The 17247-nt window shown below is 49.1% G+C and overlaps 7 protein-coding genes across 7 annotated transcripts; 5 read left to right on the top strand and 2 right to left on the bottom strand.

The window, feature by feature from the left end:
• Positions 1–243: 243 nt before the first annotated feature.
• Positions 244–1601, top strand: F5B22DRAFT_270455 (uncharacterized protein). Its single transcript, XM_047970191.1, has 4 exons — positions 244–758; positions 811–841; positions 940–1067; positions 1147–1601. Exons 1-4 carry the CDS (start codon positions 459–461, stop codon positions 1264–1266), a joined length of 579 nt encoding a protein of 192 aa, XP_047835496.1. The 5' UTR covers positions 244–458; the 3' UTR covers positions 1267–1601.
• A 1233-nt stretch (positions 1602–2834) lies between these two features.
• On the top strand, positions 2835–3920 carry F5B22DRAFT_642291 (uncharacterized protein; the record flags this gene model as incomplete). The annotated part of the gene is made up of 1 exon (XM_047978101.1): positions 2835–3920. The coding sequence occupies one exon, from the start codon at positions 2835–2837 to the stop codon at positions 3918–3920; it is 1086 nt and encodes a 361-aa protein (XP_047835495.1).
• Positions 3921–4988: 1068 nt separating this feature from the next.
• Positions 4989–6871, bottom strand: F5B22DRAFT_589239 (ribosomal protein L6). Its single transcript, XM_047973726.1, has 6 exons — positions 6780–6871; positions 6562–6655; positions 6352–6399; positions 6030–6285; positions 5772–5949; positions 4989–5700 (listed from the first exon to the last, which is right to left on the bottom strand). Exons 2-6 carry the CDS (start codon positions 6605–6607, stop codon positions 5647–5649), a joined length of 582 nt encoding a protein of 193 aa, XP_047835494.1. The 5' UTR covers positions 6608–6655; positions 6780–6871; the 3' UTR covers positions 4989–5646.
• A 204-nt stretch (positions 6872–7075) lies between these two features.
• F5B22DRAFT_589236 (vacuolar protein sorting-associated protein 26-domain-containing protein) lies at positions 7076–8719 on the top strand. Its single transcript, XM_047973725.1, has 4 exons — positions 7076–7483; positions 7549–7626; positions 7715–8187; positions 8269–8719. The coding sequence occupies exons 1-4, from the start codon at positions 7345–7347 to the stop codon at positions 8542–8544; spliced, it is 966 nt and encodes a 321-aa protein (XP_047835493.1). The 5' UTR covers positions 7076–7344; the 3' UTR covers positions 8545–8719.
• On the bottom strand, positions 8552–12947 carry F5B22DRAFT_269818 (nucleoporin Nup120/160-domain-containing protein). The gene is made up of 3 exons (XM_047970189.1): positions 11819–12947; positions 9738–11768; positions 8552–9682 (listed from the first exon to the last, which is right to left on the bottom strand). The coding sequence occupies exons 1-3, from the start codon at positions 12456–12458 to the stop codon at positions 8835–8837; spliced, it is 3519 nt and encodes a 1172-aa protein (XP_047835492.1). The 5' UTR covers positions 12459–12947; the 3' UTR covers positions 8552–8834.
• F5B22DRAFT_269744 (DNA repair protein rhp51) lies at positions 12794–14822 on the top strand. The gene is made up of 3 exons (XM_047970186.1): positions 12794–13215; positions 13286–13433; positions 13486–14822. The coding sequence occupies exons 1-3, from the start codon at positions 13129–13131 to the stop codon at positions 14298–14300; spliced, it is 1050 nt and encodes a 349-aa protein (XP_047835491.1). The 5' UTR covers positions 12794–13128; the 3' UTR covers positions 14301–14822.
• Position 14823: 1 nt separating this feature from the next.
• Positions 14824–16648, top strand: F5B22DRAFT_269745 (uncharacterized protein). Its single transcript, XM_047970187.1, has one exon. It carries the CDS (start codon positions 14848–14850, stop codon positions 16432–16434), a length of 1587 nt encoding a protein of 528 aa, XP_047835490.1. The 5' UTR covers positions 14824–14847; the 3' UTR covers positions 16435–16648.
• The last annotated feature ends 599 nt before the right edge of the window (positions 16649–17247 follow it).

Raw genomic sequence — 17247 nt, 5'->3', positions numbered from 1 at the left:
TTATTTTCCGGTGTTGTTAAATGGTAGATGGAGATGCTGATTTCTAACCTTGCTAGATGCTCGAGCGTCAGGGGTAAAGGTGCCCAGTTCGCAGCAACGTGGCACACCTATATTCAGCGAATAATTCACCTGGATGATTTTTCACACCGAATTTCCAATTTATAAGTAAGGTATTAATAAAAAGGCATACATTTCGACGAGTTAGGTGGATATGACTGAACTGGGATGCCTCATACTCCAGAGCCTGGTATTCTAGTACCCAGCTGAGAGAGTAAGAGGCCCCACAGGAGATAACCGAAGCCCGTAACTACCACTGGTAAGTTGCGACTTACATATATAACTTTCATAACTAATCGTCCTGTTCCCTCGGTCCACCTACATGAGGTGACATATGCACATCCATGACGTGAATTTATAAAATATATTATTCGATATATGTTAGAATATAATGCTGAGCAATGACATCAATACTCGCACCGTTCTTCGCGCCGTCCAGGAAAGGTGACGCCTGGTTTTTCGCCGGGCTCACCTCAAGCTTCCCTAATCTCGACGAGTCAGGTGTTGATGTTATACACGAGCCCCGGCTCTGTGGAAATGGGGAGTCCGTCCGGGGCTGCAAGGTCTTCGACGTTCCCCAGACCGACAGCCCGCAGGTAGAGGAAGTGAAGGGGGACGCTATGATCTCCCACAACGGCGCTGCTTTACAGGACCAAGTTCTCATTTTCCAATACAAAGGCAAAATCCATGCTGTCGATAACGTAAGTCGGTTTGGCCGGTTGAATCGAGTCTCATTGCTAAGTTGCCACGCAGAAATGCCCGCACTCGGCGTTCCCGCTGGCTAGTACGGATATCTACATAAAGGCTTGTATCTCGTTCTTTCAAGGGCGAGTGAGGCTAGAATTGTTCATACTGTATGCTAACTCCTGACCACGCATACAGTGGGCACCCCATTTGATATCGAAGACTTTGGCATAGTATTGAGCTCCGGCATCCATTGCCCTAAGCACGGCTGGTCGTTCGACTTGTTCACAGGAAAGTCGGATCGCAACAACTATATGTTGCGGAGAGTACGTGAGATCCCCCTTTTGACGATGCCGATGATTGTTTTGCACCACAGGTAATGAGCTAATCTTAAGTGTGCTGCAGTGGGAAGTCGAATTGCGCCCAGCGAAGATATCTGGCACAGATACCGATAGTGACGATAGTCAGAAAGGCAACAAAGATGCTCAGGAGGTCTGGGTGAGGCGGAAACAACGGATAGGTTAGATTTTAGATAATCTAGGGGTTGACGGCTCCGATGTTGACGGCCACGAGGTCAACTATTCTGGCATAGCACCTAAGAATAGAGGACAGCTGGACCTGGTTATATAATGAAATAAGCTGGGTAAAAATACGTATTTGTGTGCACACAATCATCACGATGCCCATCCTATAATACAATGAACCTACCTATCGGGTGCTGGAAGAGGAGGGGGTCGATGATAATTATGATGAGGACAGTAAGGCGCTTTGACACTAGCGGCAAATCTAAATAATCCCGTTGAGATGGTTATGGTTTATATACATCTATACCGAGATTGATGACCGATATGGCATACTTTGTTACCATCTGTTTGTCCCATCCACGGCTGCATGCAAGCTCTTAAGGAACCCCTAGTCTGCCTTTGCTTGGCAGCGTGCCCTCGGGAGCGGAACGAACAGCGGAACGATGGAACCCATGTCGAATCAATTTCAGGTACCTACACCTGCCTGTACTCGGTAGATCCGTGTTCATTTCATTTGCGGCCTACCTATCGATAATCACTTAGCACAACGGAGCAGGGGAGAGAGGTAAACATGATCCTTCGTTGGGCGGATCGTATAACAAGTGCGACGGCCAACGCTACCACACCTACAGCACCTAGTGTAGCTTGTACTAAGCGCTGTTGTTGCCAACTCATCGTGCCGTGCGTTGTTGGACCCGTGATCCCATTTGCCTCACGAGTCGATAGCCAACAAACCCATCCGTGACAAGATCTCGACGCTTGAGAAAGAGAAGTCCACCTCCATCTGAAACTGTCATCATTGCAGTAGCTGATCTTGATTTTCCTAGCTTTTCTAGCTTTTCTAGCTCTTCTAGCTCTCCCATCGCCAGCGACAGTCAGGTACCGGTCGTCATCAGCCAATCAGCGAACGGGGATACCCCTGCTAGAAACAGGCCAGAGCCCAACCAACCCCCTCTGTTTTTCTCTCTCTCGCTATTGCGCTCCGTAGTGACGAAGTACACCAACCCCGCGGTTTTTCGCAGCGACCAAGCTTGTCACTCGAGAAAAAGAGGCTGGGAACTTGACATCTGCAGCCCATGTAAAAAGTCGATGCATTAAGGGTCTCGCATCGTCTAACCTGTTCGCCTGTTTTGTCACATTCCTCTCTCAATTCCCTCTTCTTTCTTTTTTTCTAATCTTGCGGTTCAATCTAACAAACAGTTGCTGGCTGAGACTCGGCGACCTGACAACAAGCCAAGCGCCCAACTAACAAAGATACTTCCAAGCACACCCGCCGACGCGGCAAACAGAGGTACCTGCCTATACCTTACTGTTCCACCACACACACTCAGTGGGCGATAAGCGACGCAGGTCAGTCGGGCGGAACGGGACAATACCAGCTCACTCAGTCCAAAGCTGCATGCAACCACTCGACAGCAACCCCATTTTCCGATTCTCGAGCCTAGAGTAGAGTCGGAGGGGCAGCGACCATCATATAAGGTCGAGTGAGTCCACTCGCGCCGCCGTCGCCCTCAATCGTTGCAGCCAACGAGCCCAACCCAACTCGACTTACACGGCGGCACGCTCAAAATGCGACTCACTCGCCCCCCACCTGTGCTTCTCACCCTTCTCTTCACCGCCTTCACCGCTGCAATTCCGTACCCTCGCGATTTGCTCCGAGACCATGGTTTCGGCTATCTGATGCCCGAGGAATGCTCCGAGTATTGCGGTGCCAACAACGAGCTGTGCTGCTCCGCCGATGAGGCTTGCTACACATCCGCCGGTACCCCCACGTGTACTGGCGTAAGCCACCTTCTCGCTGAGCGGGACTATACGACGACATGGACCGAGACACATACCTACACCAGCACAATTAGCTCCTGGTATGTCCCGACAACTACCGCTGGTGTGGGAGATGATGGTGGCCCCTGTATTCCGCCAGAGGGATCGGGTCAGATTGCCTGTGGTAAAATTTGTTGCGCGAATTGGCAATACTGCGCGTACGAGGGCCAGTGTGTGGCCAATCCAGGTTTCAGCACATGGACCGAGGTCGTCACCACCGGTACCTATGTCACCACTCAGTTCTCGGCCCCATACCGGCCCACGAGCGGGCCTTCTGCAACTGAGACTGAGGCCACCGGCACATTCGCGAGCGCTACGGAGTCCGCTTCCAACACCAATGCGGCGGCCGGTGGCTCCACAACAGGCAGCAATTCGCTGAGTGCTGGCGCCATTGCCGGAATCGTCATTGGCACTATCGCCGGTATCATTCTGCTCCTACTGCTTTGCTTCTGCTGCATCGCCAGGGGCTTGTGGGGCGTTGTGTCCGGCATCTTCGGCGGCGGCAAGAAGAGGAGAAGCTCGGAACGCATCGACATCGTAGAGGAGCGATATTCCCGGCATGGTAGCGCTGCGGCTGCTAGACCCGCCCACCGCACTTGGTTCGGAGGAGGTGGCGGTCGCCCTTCGACAGCCGCCTCCAGGAAGGAGAAGAAGAAGTCCGGTAGCGGCCTGGGTTGGGTGGTCGCGGCCATCGGTGCCCTCGCGCTCCTTCTCGGCCTCAAAAGAGGCGACAAACGCAAGTCGGGTAGCCGACCCTCTCGAAGTGAATGGAGCAGTTCATACTACTCTGACTCCTATACTGCGACTAGCCCTAGTGAGTTTACCCCTGCTTGATAAAGTCCGATGAATGAGTGACCTTTTTTTGTACTGACTGAATCTCGCGTCTACAGGTAGTTTTAGTTCAGATAGGAGGACGCGTAGATCAAGACAATCCAGGGGAACACGGACGTCGAGGCAATCGAGAGGGACCAGGGCCTCAACCCGTCCATCGAGAATTTAAGTTCGCTGAGGCTGCATGCACCCCTGCCTCACGACCAATTATCTTTTAGACTCGATACCAGGCTGTCGCAGTCTATCAAACCTTGTTTATAATCCCAGGAGGACGAGCTTCGAACCTCCATTGCACGACCCCGGCGTTAAAGGAAAGAATCGGCACATTCTTATTTCCACGGTTATCCCTGTTGTTGTTGTTTCCGGTATATTGATTTGGATCGATCGAATTGATCGTTCAGGACGTAACGAATATCGTCCGCACGAAAACAGGACCTTTGTGCTTGAGACGATATGAGAACGATATGAGAGGGGTTGAACGATTCTTGGAACGAGGACCCTACCCCATGAATATCATGAAGGAAGATGAAACCGAGGGAAACTTTTCAATGAAGGAAAAGATTTCTTTAAACCCCCTCAAATGAGCTTCTGTATATGCGAATGTACCTAACACCCACGATTTTAATGGATATGAATTTTCCTCCTTCCATACCCCTCCCCCACCATTTCCCTGCCTTCCCCCTCTATTTCTCCCCGGTTATGTATAGTTGGGAAATGGATGTATGCGTGAGGCGGAAAATCGTGAAGATGCAAGGTGGAAAATATGCACGTATATAGAAACCAATCAAACAGATATTCGTCAATCAAAAGGACTTACAGCCGTTTTTGTGTGTGGCTGCAGTGTAGCTCTCAGACAGAATCCTGATTCACTTGCTAATTTTGTCTGTGTATGTATGTCTTAGTGACCATTTGAATGGGTTCATTGCATTTTAGCTAACTGGATAAGTTTTCAAAAATTTTTGTCGTATTTGCTCGGGTATCGATAATGCCACTTAACATTTCAAACGTACTTGCCATAGATAATCCATAGCATCTCATACATTCATTGAACGGAATCATCATACTCGTGTACTCACAACATTGAGAGGCAGTGCACGGCTTATGAATATTTCACATCCTATAGCGCAGTCACGAAAAAAGGGTAAGCGTATGAAAATCAAGCATCATATACCAGAATGATTCTCTTCTTCGTCATCTTTTATTTCTTCTCCTTTCCTATGAAAATCGCTCGTCTAGCTCGTCCGGGCCGTATGCACCTTCACGCATGGACAGCAAGGCGTGTATCGTCAGGCATTTTGACATGGTAGGTAGGTGTAGAGAAGTCGTGACACAAAGATCGCAACAAAATCTCTTAATGAAAGAGAATGAATAGAGCCAAAAGCAGGAATACACGGAAAGATGAAACCCAGGCAGCATCACTAGCATGTACGAAGAATGAATAGATTTTGCCTAAACTTTCTCGAATAAGCCCCGGAACACCGTGAGATGCCGGTCGGGTGGTTCGTTGCATTTTGGTATTCAACCCCATATCTGGAACCCTGTATTTTCGTAAATCGCGAAGCTCTTTCAAAAGAGTCAGGTTGTGGACGCATTAGGTCGTTTCCCGATAATTCCGTTCATTCAGATATTTTTGTTCCATTTTTGTAGCTATTTCCGCTACGTCACATGCAGATGAACCCCGACGACTCCAAGGGACCCAGAAAGCAATAAAGAAATCCCGAATGACCGTTTAGATATCCTCAACAATGTTTGTCTTCTCCGATACGTAGATACCGTCCAAGAACTGGGGTCTATGTTAGTTCATTTGCTCAGGCCGACATAGAAGGAATCAAGCATGTCCAAGGAATTCCTCACCTTTCGGATATCCTTGTTGCGGACACGGCAAATCTGTTGGATATCGGCTGCACTTTGTGAAACAGCCTCTAGGGAGTTGCCGAGGATCAGCAGCTCATCCTTCTGGGCCTTGGAGGCTTCGACATCGACACCGGGCTGCATAACGACTCGGCGAACCAGCTTCTCTCCGACGAAGTTTCTATAGCCTATTCGTTAGAATCCGTCCAAGTCGAAGTTCTCAGATTTCATATATTTCCGAGTAGTGGCGTTGAAACCTACCGGATCTCGACCTCCCACAATCCAGTCTCGCCGTTCTTCTCTAGGTTGACGTTGATGGGAAAGTGAGCGTATACGTAACGCATCTTGTACTTGTAGCCCTTGGTGACACCAACGATCAAGTTGTTGATGAGAGTACGGACAGTTCGGAGAGTGGCGACATTCTTTCTTGAGCCGTGGTGAATCTCGATACCGATGATGTTCTTCTGGGGGTGGGAGAAGTTGACAGCCAGGTGGCTCAGATCCTTAGAGAGCTTGCCTATTATTGCAGTATTAGATTCCCGCGCTCCTGTCCCTGGTCTATGGGGGGTAATCAAAATCGTACCTCTGGGACCCTCGACGTTGACCTTCCTGGACTTGATAGAAACGGTGACTGTTGGTGAAGCTCGTCAGCAATCGTCCGGGGCGTAACTGGTACTCGAAGTCTCGTGTGTCGTGCGCAATTGTCCCCAGCTAACCTAATTCGCTGCGCCCTTCATGTTGCCGAATCTAACTTCCAAAAGAAAAGAATCGGATCCAAATCTTTGTCACGTACCTCCCTCGGGAATCTCCAGGGTCTCCTGACTGTGAATGTACCGCATCTTGACGTGTGTTCTTCAGGTGTGGGGGGAATCGAAGGCGGAGTCGACCTGGAGACAGCAAGTTAGGAAAGTCTGTTGGAGTTGGAGTTGGAGTGGTGAAGCCGTAATTCAATAATAGGAAATACAAATGGCTTGTTGATATAACCGCCAGCGGAATGGGAGCAGGACATACCTGAAGAATTGGCGATGCGACGATTTGCTGTGAAACTTTTGTCGAGTGCACCAAGCAATGTCGAAGAATTTCGTCTAGGGTGGGAAATTCCTGTGAAGTCGCTAAATTGTAGGTACCTAGGTACCTGTCATAGCTCCCACTCATTTTAGGGTTCGTGAGAGGAGCGGGAAAAACTCGGCTGCCGAAGGGTGGGGACGCTTGAGCCAGCATTATATCGATTAGATAATCAAGCCTTTAGTGGAAAGACACAGCCACTACTTAGGTAGAACAAAGCTTCAGCCACAGTTGTTGTGATTCTTGTATCGTGGCTGCGTGGGGTCAATCTCCGGGCTGCGACGCTATCCCTGCATATACCGACTTCTAGGTAACAAACAGCCCCTATGATCACCCATCATCACCAAGCCAGAGACCAAGCTCCTTCAGCCCCACAGCTACTGCTCAAGGCATCAGCTACCTCCCTACCTAGGTATTTACCTATGATCCCGCCGTCATCAAACAAACTTGAGAACATTCCGCATCACTGCCCTATATTTCGTCCAATTGGTGTACGAGACAGTCGCCCGAGATGTCCTACTTTTTCTCGACTCCGGTCGACATCGACATCGTCCTCGATGATACCGACTCGAGACAGATGGTCGACATTAAGACCGATAAGAATAGGCGCGAGAAGGCACCTCTATACATGGATGGAGAGAGTGTGCGAGGTTCGTTTCCCAGATCGCGATATGGTTATAAGTAAGATACACCACTAACGCGCGGTGTTGCTCAGGACAAGCTACAATTCGACCCAAGGACTCAAAGAAGCTGGAACATATGGGCATAAAGGTCCAATTCATCGGCACAATAGGTTAGTACGGCATGAAACGCCCATGAGTAGCATGCAAAGTCTCGCTCCTAGATAGTCCGCAGCTAATGCGCATTCGCCATCTTCATAGAGATGTTCTTCGATCGAGGCAACCACTACGAATTCCTATGTCTAAACCAGGAGCTCGCAGCCCCGGGCGAGCTGCAGCACCCGCAGACCTTCGACTTCAACTTCAAGAATGTCGAGAAGCAGTACGAGTCCTATAACGGCATCAACGTGAAACTGCGGTACTTTGTGCGGGTGACGGTCGCGCGGCGCATGGCCGACGTCATCCGCGAGAAGGACATGTGGGTGTACAGCTACCGCATCCCGCCCGAGATGAACTCTAGCATCAAGATGGATGTTGGTATCGAGGACTGCCTGCACATTGAGTTTGAGTACAGCAAGAGCAAATATCATCTCAAGGATGTCATTGTCGGCCGGATCTACTTCCTGCTTGTCCGCCTCAAGATTAAGCACATGGAGTTGAGCATCATCCGGAGGGAGACAACGGGCGCCACGCCGAACCAATACAACGAGAGTGAAACATTGGTTCGATTCGAGGTATGGCTTCCTTTATCAAGGGATCATGGATCCCTTGATACCTGTTCCACGTTTTATATGACCTTGCTAATCAACCAATAGATAATGGACGGTTCTCCCTCTCGCGGTGAGACCATCCCGATTCGACTCTTCCTCGGCGGATTTGATCTGACGCCAACATTCCGCGATGTCAACAAGAAATTCTCGACACGGTATTACCTAAGTCTGGTGCTGATAGATGAGGACGCCAGACGGTATTTCAAACAGTCTGAGATCGTCCTGTACCGGCAAGCTCCCGATGCTATAACCAATGAACCTCAAGGCGTTGTAACAGTCCCAGAGGGGAAGATCCCCCAGCCATTACCTGCGGCAGCCTAATGGTTTATGAAACTAGTAATTTGTTGTAACGTTGGCGAAGAGGCTAATTTGATTGACCTATTCTGTACATATTCATTAGCGACCTACGAATTTCTTCAGGGGCATGGCCGGATGGCGTTTGGTTGTAGAGGCATGAAATCAAAACCCAAGAACTGGCATTCTGGTATTTCAGAATTGTCGCATCCTTGCCAAAATTATAATTCACTATCTCAAGGTATCATTTCATCCAGTACAACTTTCCCGTATCGTACATGATGAGTTTTGTTGTTATCTACAAGTGCTAGCCCCCTTTACAGGATTTCCATCTCGTCATCTGCGGCGAACCCGAACTGATTATTCTGTATTGCGGCGATGCGATCGAGCTCATCTTGATATTCTTTGCGAATATCAGCAAGGGTCACAACCCTACGTTTCCCACTAACGGGAGCCCCTTTTCCGGATGCAGCTTGTGGATACGGAACCTCTTCTGCCGTAATCCATGCCTGCTTCTGTTCCACACAGCTCAGGACGTTGATCAGCATCAGATATTGTCGTGTGATGACAGTATCGAGGACATCATCGCTGGTAAATTGATCCCCTTCACCTAGCTGACGGAGCTTTTGAATACGATCCATTAGGATCACTGCAGCGCCGCGATAATCATTCCTTTTAATCCGCCAAGAGTAGAGGATTTGGTGATACGGGACGCCGGTGATGACATCCATCGTGTCATGGCACTTCTGTGCTAGAACATCGTCCACTGCACCTTGAAGTCCAGGGAAGGACAACTGTACCAATTCAGCATTGTGGAGATTATCGCACATCCTCTGGATTAAAAAGCGCAATGACGAATGTTGTAAGGCACGGTCCTTCATCGTAATTAGGGTCGAATGCGCAAGCTCAAATCGTGATATGGCCGTAGCTCCACTAAATAGACGGCCTTGTATTTCCGTCCGTAGCAAGTCTGCATCTTTGGTCTTCGTGTTGATGAACTGTAGTGCTAGACGCGCGAAGTCGACAACATAACTGTAGGCCTTATATTTTTCATACAATGAAACTATGTGCGCGTAGTACCGTGGCATACCAGCGAATAACATGTTCCATTCATCATCGTCAAGCAAACCACAGCTATGTCTTCCAGGGTCCGCTTGTGGAATACCTTGGTAAAGTGTCAGTTTTTTATTGTAAGCGGTTATAGAGTTGATTAGACTTACTCATGCCATAAGCCGCCTTCTTGAAGTGCATAGCAGCACTAGGGTGATCACGAAGGGCAAGCGCAACACGACCCTGTATATAAACAGAAAATGGATCATCGTCACAGAATGGAGATAATTCAGTAGCCAGATCAGCTCTATCGCGTACTAACAAAGCGCACTGGATATAGTGAGGCTGCACCTCAATAGTGCTGTCTTGGGCACACAGGTCTGTAGCAGTCTTCGTGATGATGGAATTCATCTCTAGTGGATGACCTTGCCCTGGGTCTGATATGCCAAGAAGATGCCCTATGCTCTCTTCCAAAGCTGTATTGAGTTGATATTCTTCCCCTTGTCGTTTGCCGAGAACTGGAGAAGAGCCTGATGTCGAATTTGATCTATCAGTTCTCGAAAGAGGTGTGGGTAACCGAACATCCGCTAACCAACGAATGAGTTGCAGCCGGCTCAAAGCTTGAAGTAAGTCCCTATAAGCTTGGCCTATGTAAACTCTGTTGTGTAGGGCATCTTCCGGCCGGTCGAACTCGAACTCCATATGAACAAGAAGGATCAGTTGACTGAAGCAGACGTTCCACTGTAGTACAGCAACGTCTTCTGTAGTCTTCACGATAAGTTTACGCCCAAATTCGGTCAGAGGATATTCCGTAGGGCGCTTAGAATACCAGTGCTGATTGAAAGTGCGATGCAACTGCTCGTAGATCTCATTGGTTACGATGTTGAAATTGGGTCCTAAAACATCAGTTACTTGAGCACAATCTTCGTCAGATATCTGACGCCAAAATCCAGCTTTATCTGAAAAGAACTGGATGCGTTCCTGATCCGTCTTCGTTGTCTTTTCGAAAAGCTCCGCGCGAAGCACAGACTGACAAATCTGCAACATGCTGTCTGAAAACCCTTCAACAAAGTTCTGCCCAGTTAATATCAAGGAAGACAGATCGCTATTCTCGCCATGTCGAGACTTTGGGTTGTGGTATATCTGCTCCAACTTGCTGCACTCCCGGATTATAGAAATACTGTCCGCACATACGACTGAAGGCATTCCTGACATAGGTTCGTATACAAAGGACAGTGCCTCACCCCTTGGTTTGTCTATTTCGAGTAAAATTCGGTAAAATTTCCGCCATTGTGTTTCGCTAGAAGTGCGGAATTGGTCATACTCCAAAACGCCCGATGAACTCTTACGTAGGGACGCAGTGGAAGCAATCGCAGAACATATAGACTCAGCTATACTTCGATTAGAGTGGCGCACACTGTCATCCATATCTATGGCCAATTCATACGCTCTCAACGCCGCTTCTAGAGTTGACTGAGGAAATCTGCCTGATAATATGAGCTTAAGCCATCGTTCGCTGGCATCAACTGAATCAGAGGTGCCGGAGACTGGTGCCGATGGAGTAGTTGTATCTGAGTAGACGGATCGCCATTGGTTGTGCCAAGCATTAGGAAGTTCATCCGTCCAGAATGACAACTCCTGGACACGATAAGCAATATTATTCTTCCAGAGAATCCATAATTGGTAGCCACGACTGCCATGACGTTCCGCCACGCAAAAGTCGGCGAGTGTCCATACATCGGATCCAAGAGGCGGTATTGGGACAAACTGGGCGTCCGGGTACATATCGTTTAGGTCAACGGAGTTGCCATCATCAGATTTGAGCGTCCAGAACTTGAATTCTCCTGAGCCAACAGGTGAATATGTCACGCAGGTCCGCTCGCCCTCAATTCGACCTACAATGCGAATTAAGTTGGATTGCATAGGGTCAAGTCGCCATTTGCCTGTCTCATGAGGGTCTCTGGTAGCATTCAGCAGATCGATCGTTCCGATAATTTGGCCGCTATTAAGATTCCAAGCTCGAAATCGGTGGTCAAGACAAACGGTAAACAGAAATGAGGCGGAATCCAAACCAAGACTGGTTCCAACAGCAGCGGCAGCAGCAGTGGTATCGTAGTCGCCTCTGCTGGAGAGAATGCTTTTGAAGCCCTGTACCCATCCCTTCGCATTGTAGAAAGTCTCCTTCCAAGGGGGCTGAGACGCTGCCTGGTTGTCAGTTTTTCATTACGCAGACTAGCAGGGAGTTTCTGACCTGTGTTAAGTTTGCTTTTATCAAGCCGGATATGGCCACCATCCGTAAGAGCAACAATCAGTTGGTCGGTATTGATGGCGATCAGCCTATACGGAGTCTTGAAATTTTGGAGAGCATTAACGGTGAATATTTTGCATGCATCGCCTAGTCCACTCTCAACAAAAGATCGCTTGCGAAAAGAATCGGGCCGCAGAAGAAGGGTGTATAGCTGACCCGCCTCGTCAAGAACGAAGACGGTAAGCGCATCGTGATCGGGAGGATCAGAGAGGGCAATGCAAGAAGGTCGTATAGCATGCGGGAAGTGAAAGTTCAATATGAGATTGGCATCAGGAGCGCGCTCTGGTCTACAGACATCGACAGTTCGGAGGCTCAAGATGCCGTTGTCTTCAAGAACTCTCCATAGGAAGCTCTTCGGATAAGGATGATGTTTGCGATGATAGATTGAGGACGCGGTTGCGAGGTGTCGCGTACGAAGCGCGCCGTCGTCGCCATTCGACCTAATCGAGCCATTGGTCTGGCGCCTGTTTCTCGAGGCATTGGCGGTGGAAGGGAGCTTCACATCAACGACGTAGGTGGCCGATGCTGGCTCGAAGTTTAGTCTCGTCTCTTCGAAAAAAGCCGGGGGGTCGCGAGTAGCCATGCTGAATCCAGCAACGCCCAGCGAAGGGTTGCAGAGGATCAGAATGTCTTGATTGATGTATATGCTGCGAAGTTGCCACGCGATACTGGATAATTAGTTGGGATGAGCATCACCAAGGTAGCAAACAACCAACTTTTGGAGGTTGGGCCAGCCGTAAGTAGAGCACCTACCCATACGCGACGCAAGCTAGCTGCAGCGTTTTGGAGCTTGCAGGGAGCTCTTAGGCTGTTTTGACACTGGACAGTGAGGAATTCTTAACGGGGGCTAACTTAGCCAGGCGAGCCCAGGTACCTTGCTTAGCAGCTAGTCGGCTTCTTATCGCTTATCGTTTCTTGCTGCAGCAATTAAACTTTGGACTTTGGGTGCTAGTCACGTGCTTCCGTGATTTCCCAGCAGGAGCAGATTTGTTTTTTCCCCGCCAATTCTTGCCACTGCTGTCGCGTTGACGCGTTTAGGCAGGTAGCGAGCCCCTGCCTGAACCGGCCATCCATGCATCCAGTTCGATTCTTCACTCCAATCTTTCCCCGTTGCTTTGTGATCGACGTACCGCATTTTTGATTGATAGCCTCGTGGCCTCGGTTTCTCGTTTTACATCTTCAAGCGCCCGTTGTTTTTCTGTCCCGGAATTATTTTTCTACCCCAGAAATCAGATCCGGTTCATATCCCCACGATGGCGGAAGAGTATGAAGAGGAGATGAATGGCGAGGATACCGGTATGACCGGCCCTGGTGCTCCAACACCAATCAGTGCTTTAGAGGTATGCAAATTCAATAGTCTCTAATAACTATACACGGGGAATATTGTATTTACTCAGGCTTCTACCATAGGGGATTGCTGGCCTCACAAAACGTGATTGTCAGCTCTTAATGGATGGTGGTTATCAAACGGTCGAGTCCGTGGCATACGCACCCAAACGCATGCTAGAGCAGGTCAAGGGCATCTCCGAGCAGAAGGCTGCCAAAATGCTGGCTGAAGGTAATGGCTCTTTCATGTGGTATGGCTAAGGTCCTTGACTTACTTGCTTTAGCTTGTAAAATTGTTCCCTTGGGCTTTACTACGGCGACGGAAATGCACCAACGCAGAAGTGAGCTCATATCGATTACAACAGGGTCAAAGAACCTGGACACATTGTTAGCTGGTGGTATCGAGACCGGCTCAGTGACAGAGCTCTTTGGCGAGTTTCGGACAGGAAAGAGTCAAATCTGCCACACACTCGCTGTGACATGCCAGTTGCCCTTCGATATGGGAGGCGGAGAGGGCAAGTGTCTCTATATTGACACTGAAGGCACTTTCCGTCCGGTACGGTTACTAGCTGTCGCCAACCGCTATGGCTTAAATGGCGAAGAAGTGTTAGACAACGTTGCGTATGCGCGCGCATACAACTCGGATCATCAGCAGCAGCTCCTCACTCAAGCATCACAAATGATGTGTGAAACGAGATTCTCGCTCCTGATTGTCGATAGCGCCACGTCTCTGTACCGAACCGACTTCTCAGGTCGAGGCGAGTTGTCGTCCAGACAGACTCACCTGGCTAAGTTCATGCGCAGTCTACAGAGGCTCGCCGATGAGTTCGGAATTGCCGTTGTCATTACCAATCAGGTTGTGGCTCAAGTTGACGGTGGCCCAAGCTCCATGTTCAACCCAGACCCAAAAAAGCCCATTGGTGGCAACATCATCGCCCACGCTAGCACAACAAGAATCAGCTTGAAGAAGGGCCGTGGCGAAACACGAATTGCCAAAATCTATGACAGTCCATGTCTTCCCGAGAGCGATTGCCTTTTTGCCATCAACGAGGATGGTATTGGGGACCCTGCGCCAAAAGATGTGGAGAAGGAATGGTAGACACAGCCACGACTCCTTTGTAACTTTTATTATTAGGGAGCTTCTAATGAGCTACGGTGGTATATAGCTATGCGCGAAAGTAATGAACGAGACGAGACGGACATGCTGTATGAGCGGATTTGCATGGGAGGCGTTACCGAGGGTTTTGATTCACTTCGCATGTTTTTGCTTCTTATCTATCTGGTGGACTATGCCACATGTTCATTTGACGTCGAATCAGTTGTTTCTAGAATTGCTGCCAAGAGATCAATATAGCTTGCTCAAGCTCGATCAAATAAGAGATTCCCTCTTCAAAGCAAAAACAATGAATAAACATATTTTTCTAAAAACTAACCATTTACACAGGTGTCTTGCTAGGTTCATTCCTACTTGGAATATGTTGTTGTGCTATTTTCTATTATGCATATATTTAGCGCTTGTCAAAGAAACGGATGGGACTTTTTTCGAGGGGCTCTAGCCCACCCCTTACTACCTAAAACCCCCCTCTTTCTCGATCACTTACTGCTGACACCAATCATCTTATCTCCCCGCCTCGTGGCTACGCAACATGAATCGAGTCGCTAGTGGTAGAAGCAACCCATCTCACGTAAAACGTTCAGATATCGCTAACGCGAATACCATCTCTGATATCACTGATCTGCCTCATGAAGTCTTCCTTCTTATTATATATTACCTTTCACCAACCGAAGGTGTACTCTGCCGTCGCGTAAGCCGAACTTGGAGAGCAGTCTTCACGAGCGATGACGTATCATGGAACCTTATGAGATGCCATTTTCCCCGCGTGCGGGAGATGAGAAATGCGGCCGGAGATCTGGATCGCTCGGCCTGGGCTCACATATTCCCCAAAGTCGCTCGTCGGTATTTCTATCTGCGCTCTGCTACGCCCAGGGTAATTGAAACCATTTCGCAATGGCAAGGCAATGGATTTTGTCCAGTTCCAGACTGGGATCGTTGGCTGGAGTGGAATTCAAACCTGGCTAGTCTCCAGGTAAGAAACCCCAACTGGTGCCTGGACGATGGGCTTCTCATCTACCGAGATGTCAGCGGTGACTACGTTGCCTACGACTTGGAAACGAGTCGTTGCTTCTCAGTCCCTTTTAATCCCAGTGGTAAGATAGTTCGACGATTACGACTGGCGCACGGTATTCTAGTGATTGAATGGTACAAACCAGAAGAGAATCCCATACCTTATGTCACAAGCTTCATCGAGCAGTTCGCTACGGCGTTTGACGTGCGACAATCCACGGAAGCAGAGTCGGCGGATCTCCCAGGCTCTTGGGACATCCAATTTCGATCTGAGTGGAGACTACATCATGACCCCTTCCCTTACACTGATCGTTTCTTCTCAGCCCATACGGCGACACACTACGCACTCTATCTCTGGCAAGAGGACGGGGCACCCCCAGGAGAAGTGCTGGTGGAACAGCTCACCGTATGGGATATCAGGTGCGCTTCGCCGTATCGTCCATCGGAGGACTCAGGGCCTACGCAGCCAGGACCCAAGATCATTAAGATGTTTAAGAAAGATGATCTTGAGTTCCTTAATATCCGCCAGGGCCGAAGGCCGATGTTCCATGATATATGGCTCGACGAAGCAAATGTATACATCCACGACGAGTCACACCGTTGGCTTATGGGGCCTCAAGCTCCCATCAACCTACCACGTTGCCACTACGTGCGCGCTACCGGGATTCCGTTCTCTGGAATCGGGCCCCGTTGGTTCGATGAATGCGGCGCGGACGGTAATGTCCACATGAACTTCTGTCCGCGAGCCGGATCCGCTGCACACCGCGGCCCTATTGACACATACCGCTTCGATAATGCATGGCCTGGTTGGGCCCCCTGCTGGCGACACGAAGAGTTCCCATATCTAACAGTTAGTGATATGGTAGATGCGCAGGCCTGCGTGCGTATCGTGGCACGCCAATGCTTCGGCATGGAGACGCTGTCCTCGTACGTGCTTCCCAGTATCAGCTCTAGGGCCGAGGCCGACTTGGAAGGTGTATTCGATCATGAAGTCCGCTTTGCGGATGATTTATGGTGGCAGTTGGCTGCGGGTGGCCACATTATGGGTGATGAGAGATGGGTGGTTGGGGAAAATCAGAATGGTGGCATCACTATTATGCGTTTCTGACCTCGTCATCCTTTTCTACAAGCGCGATGCGAACTTGCTGTATATTCGAACCTTGCCTTGCCATGTTCCGTGCATGAATTTGATGTGCAGATTGACATCACATAAGTATATAGTAAGGCATAGATTCATTCCGTTAAGTCCGCCTCGGTTCTCTTATTTCACAATTACCAATGGTAGATAGCATCTTCATCCAAGCCCGTTTGTCTAGGTTGTCCACACAAATAATCAGAATTGCTACCAGTTCCAAATGAATCAGCGCGAGCATATCTCAACCAGAAAGTCCGTCTACGGACACAGCATCTTGCAAACATAATTAAATCCGCTTATAGTCTTCTGGACTAATATAGATATAACGTGGTACACCATACTAGTGGCACGACCAACCCCGCGAGCTCTCCACTCTTACGTGATGGTTTCCTTTCTTGCAATCAGATCCGGAGATGTTTCTTTCGAAAATTGCCTGTCACTAGCTCTATCCACAGGGTATGCGTAGCCGCTATCACCGAGACATAATATCGTAGCCTGCCATACTGACGGAGTAGACGCCGACAGAGAATGTTCCATCTTTGCCACCGAACTCTTACATTAATGCTTCTCAGTATCTGAAAATTATGGCATGATGGCATGACAGTACTGCCGTAATCATAACCAAGAACTCTGTTGACTAGAGTAAGCATGGGAAGATAACAGTAACCGATATCGAGAGCGAGCCAGAGGTTAGAGGGAGAGCAAGCGAGCGAGCGATCGATAAAAAGCCAGTATGTAATGGACAAGGAAAAGCTCAGCGGAGGCCCAGCTACTTGGCACCGGCTT

This window comes from Xylaria bambusicola, assembly GCF_022495145.1.
Source record: "Xylaria bambusicola strain CBS 139988 unplaced genomic scaffold F5B22scaffold_3, whole genome shotgun sequence".
Taxonomy (NCBI): Eukaryota; Fungi; Ascomycota; class Sordariomycetes; order Xylariales; family Xylariaceae; genus Xylaria; species Xylaria bambusicola.
This window is presented reverse-complemented; position numbering and strand designations above follow the sequence as displayed.

Excerpts from the sequence above, each read along its gene's own strand:
- F5B22DRAFT_270455 (XM_047970191.1), top strand. The coding sequence starts at position 459 with ATGACATCAATACTCGCACCGTTCTTCGCGCCGTCCAGGAAAGGTGAC. Across the intron at positions 759-810 it reads AAATCCATGCTGTCGATAAC|AAATGCCCGCACTCGGCGTT; the intron begins GTAAGTCGGTTT and ends GTTGCCACGCAG. Across the intron at positions 842-939 it reads CTCGGCGTTCCCGCTGGCTA|TGGGCACCCCATTTGATATC; the intron begins GTACGGATATCT and ends CCACGCATACAG.
- F5B22DRAFT_589239 (XM_047973726.1), bottom strand. The coding sequence starts at position 6,607 with ATGCGGTACATTCACAGTCAGGAGACCCTGGAGATTCCCGAGGGAG. Across the intron at positions 6,286-6,351 it reads CAACGTCGAGGGTCCCAGAG|GCAAGCTCTCTAAGGATCTG; the intron begins GTACGATTTTGA and ends CTGCAATAATAG. Across the intron at positions 5,950-6,029 it reads TTGTGGGAGGTCGAGATCCG|AAACTTCGTCGGAGAGAAGC; the intron begins GTAGGTTTCAAC and ends AATAGGCTATAG.
- F5B22DRAFT_589236 (XM_047973725.1), top strand. The coding sequence starts at position 7,345 with ATGTCCTACTTTTTCTCGACTCCGGTCGACATCGACATCGTCCTCGAT. Across the intron at positions 7,484-7,548 it reads GGATGGAGAGAGTGTGCGAG|GACAAGCTACAATTCGACCC; the intron begins GTTCGTTTCCCA and ends GGTGTTGCTCAG. Across the intron at positions 8,188-8,268 it reads AAACATTGGTTCGATTCGAG|ATAATGGACGGTTCTCCCTC; the intron begins GTATGGCTTCCT and ends ATCAACCAATAG.
- F5B22DRAFT_269818 (XM_047970189.1), bottom strand. The coding sequence starts at position 12,458 with ATGGCTACTCGCGACCCCCCGGCTTTTTTCGAAGAGACGAGACTAAAC. Across the intron at positions 11,769-11,818 it reads TAAAAGCAAACTTAACACAG|CGTCTCAGCCCCCTTGGAAG; the intron begins GTCAGAAACTCC and ends ACAACCAGGCAG. Across the intron at positions 9,683-9,737 it reads GAAGGCGGCTTATGGCATGA|GTATTCCACAAGCGGACCCT; the intron begins GTAAGTCTAATC and ends CACTTTACCAAG.
- F5B22DRAFT_269744 (XM_047970186.1), top strand. The coding sequence starts at position 13,129 with ATGGCGGAAGAGTATGAAGAGGAGATGAATGGCGAGGATACCGGTATG. Across the intron at positions 13,216-13,285 it reads CACCAATCAGTGCTTTAGAG|GGGATTGCTGGCCTCACAAA; the intron begins GTATGCAAATTC and ends CTTCTACCATAG. Across the intron at positions 13,434-13,485 it reads TGCCAAAATGCTGGCTGAAG|CTTGTAAAATTGTTCCCTTG; the intron begins GTAATGGCTCTT and ends TACTTGCTTTAG.
- F5B22DRAFT_269745 (XM_047970187.1), top strand. The coding sequence starts at position 14,848 with ATGAATCGAGTCGCTAGTGGTAGAAGCAACCCATCTCACGTAAAACGT.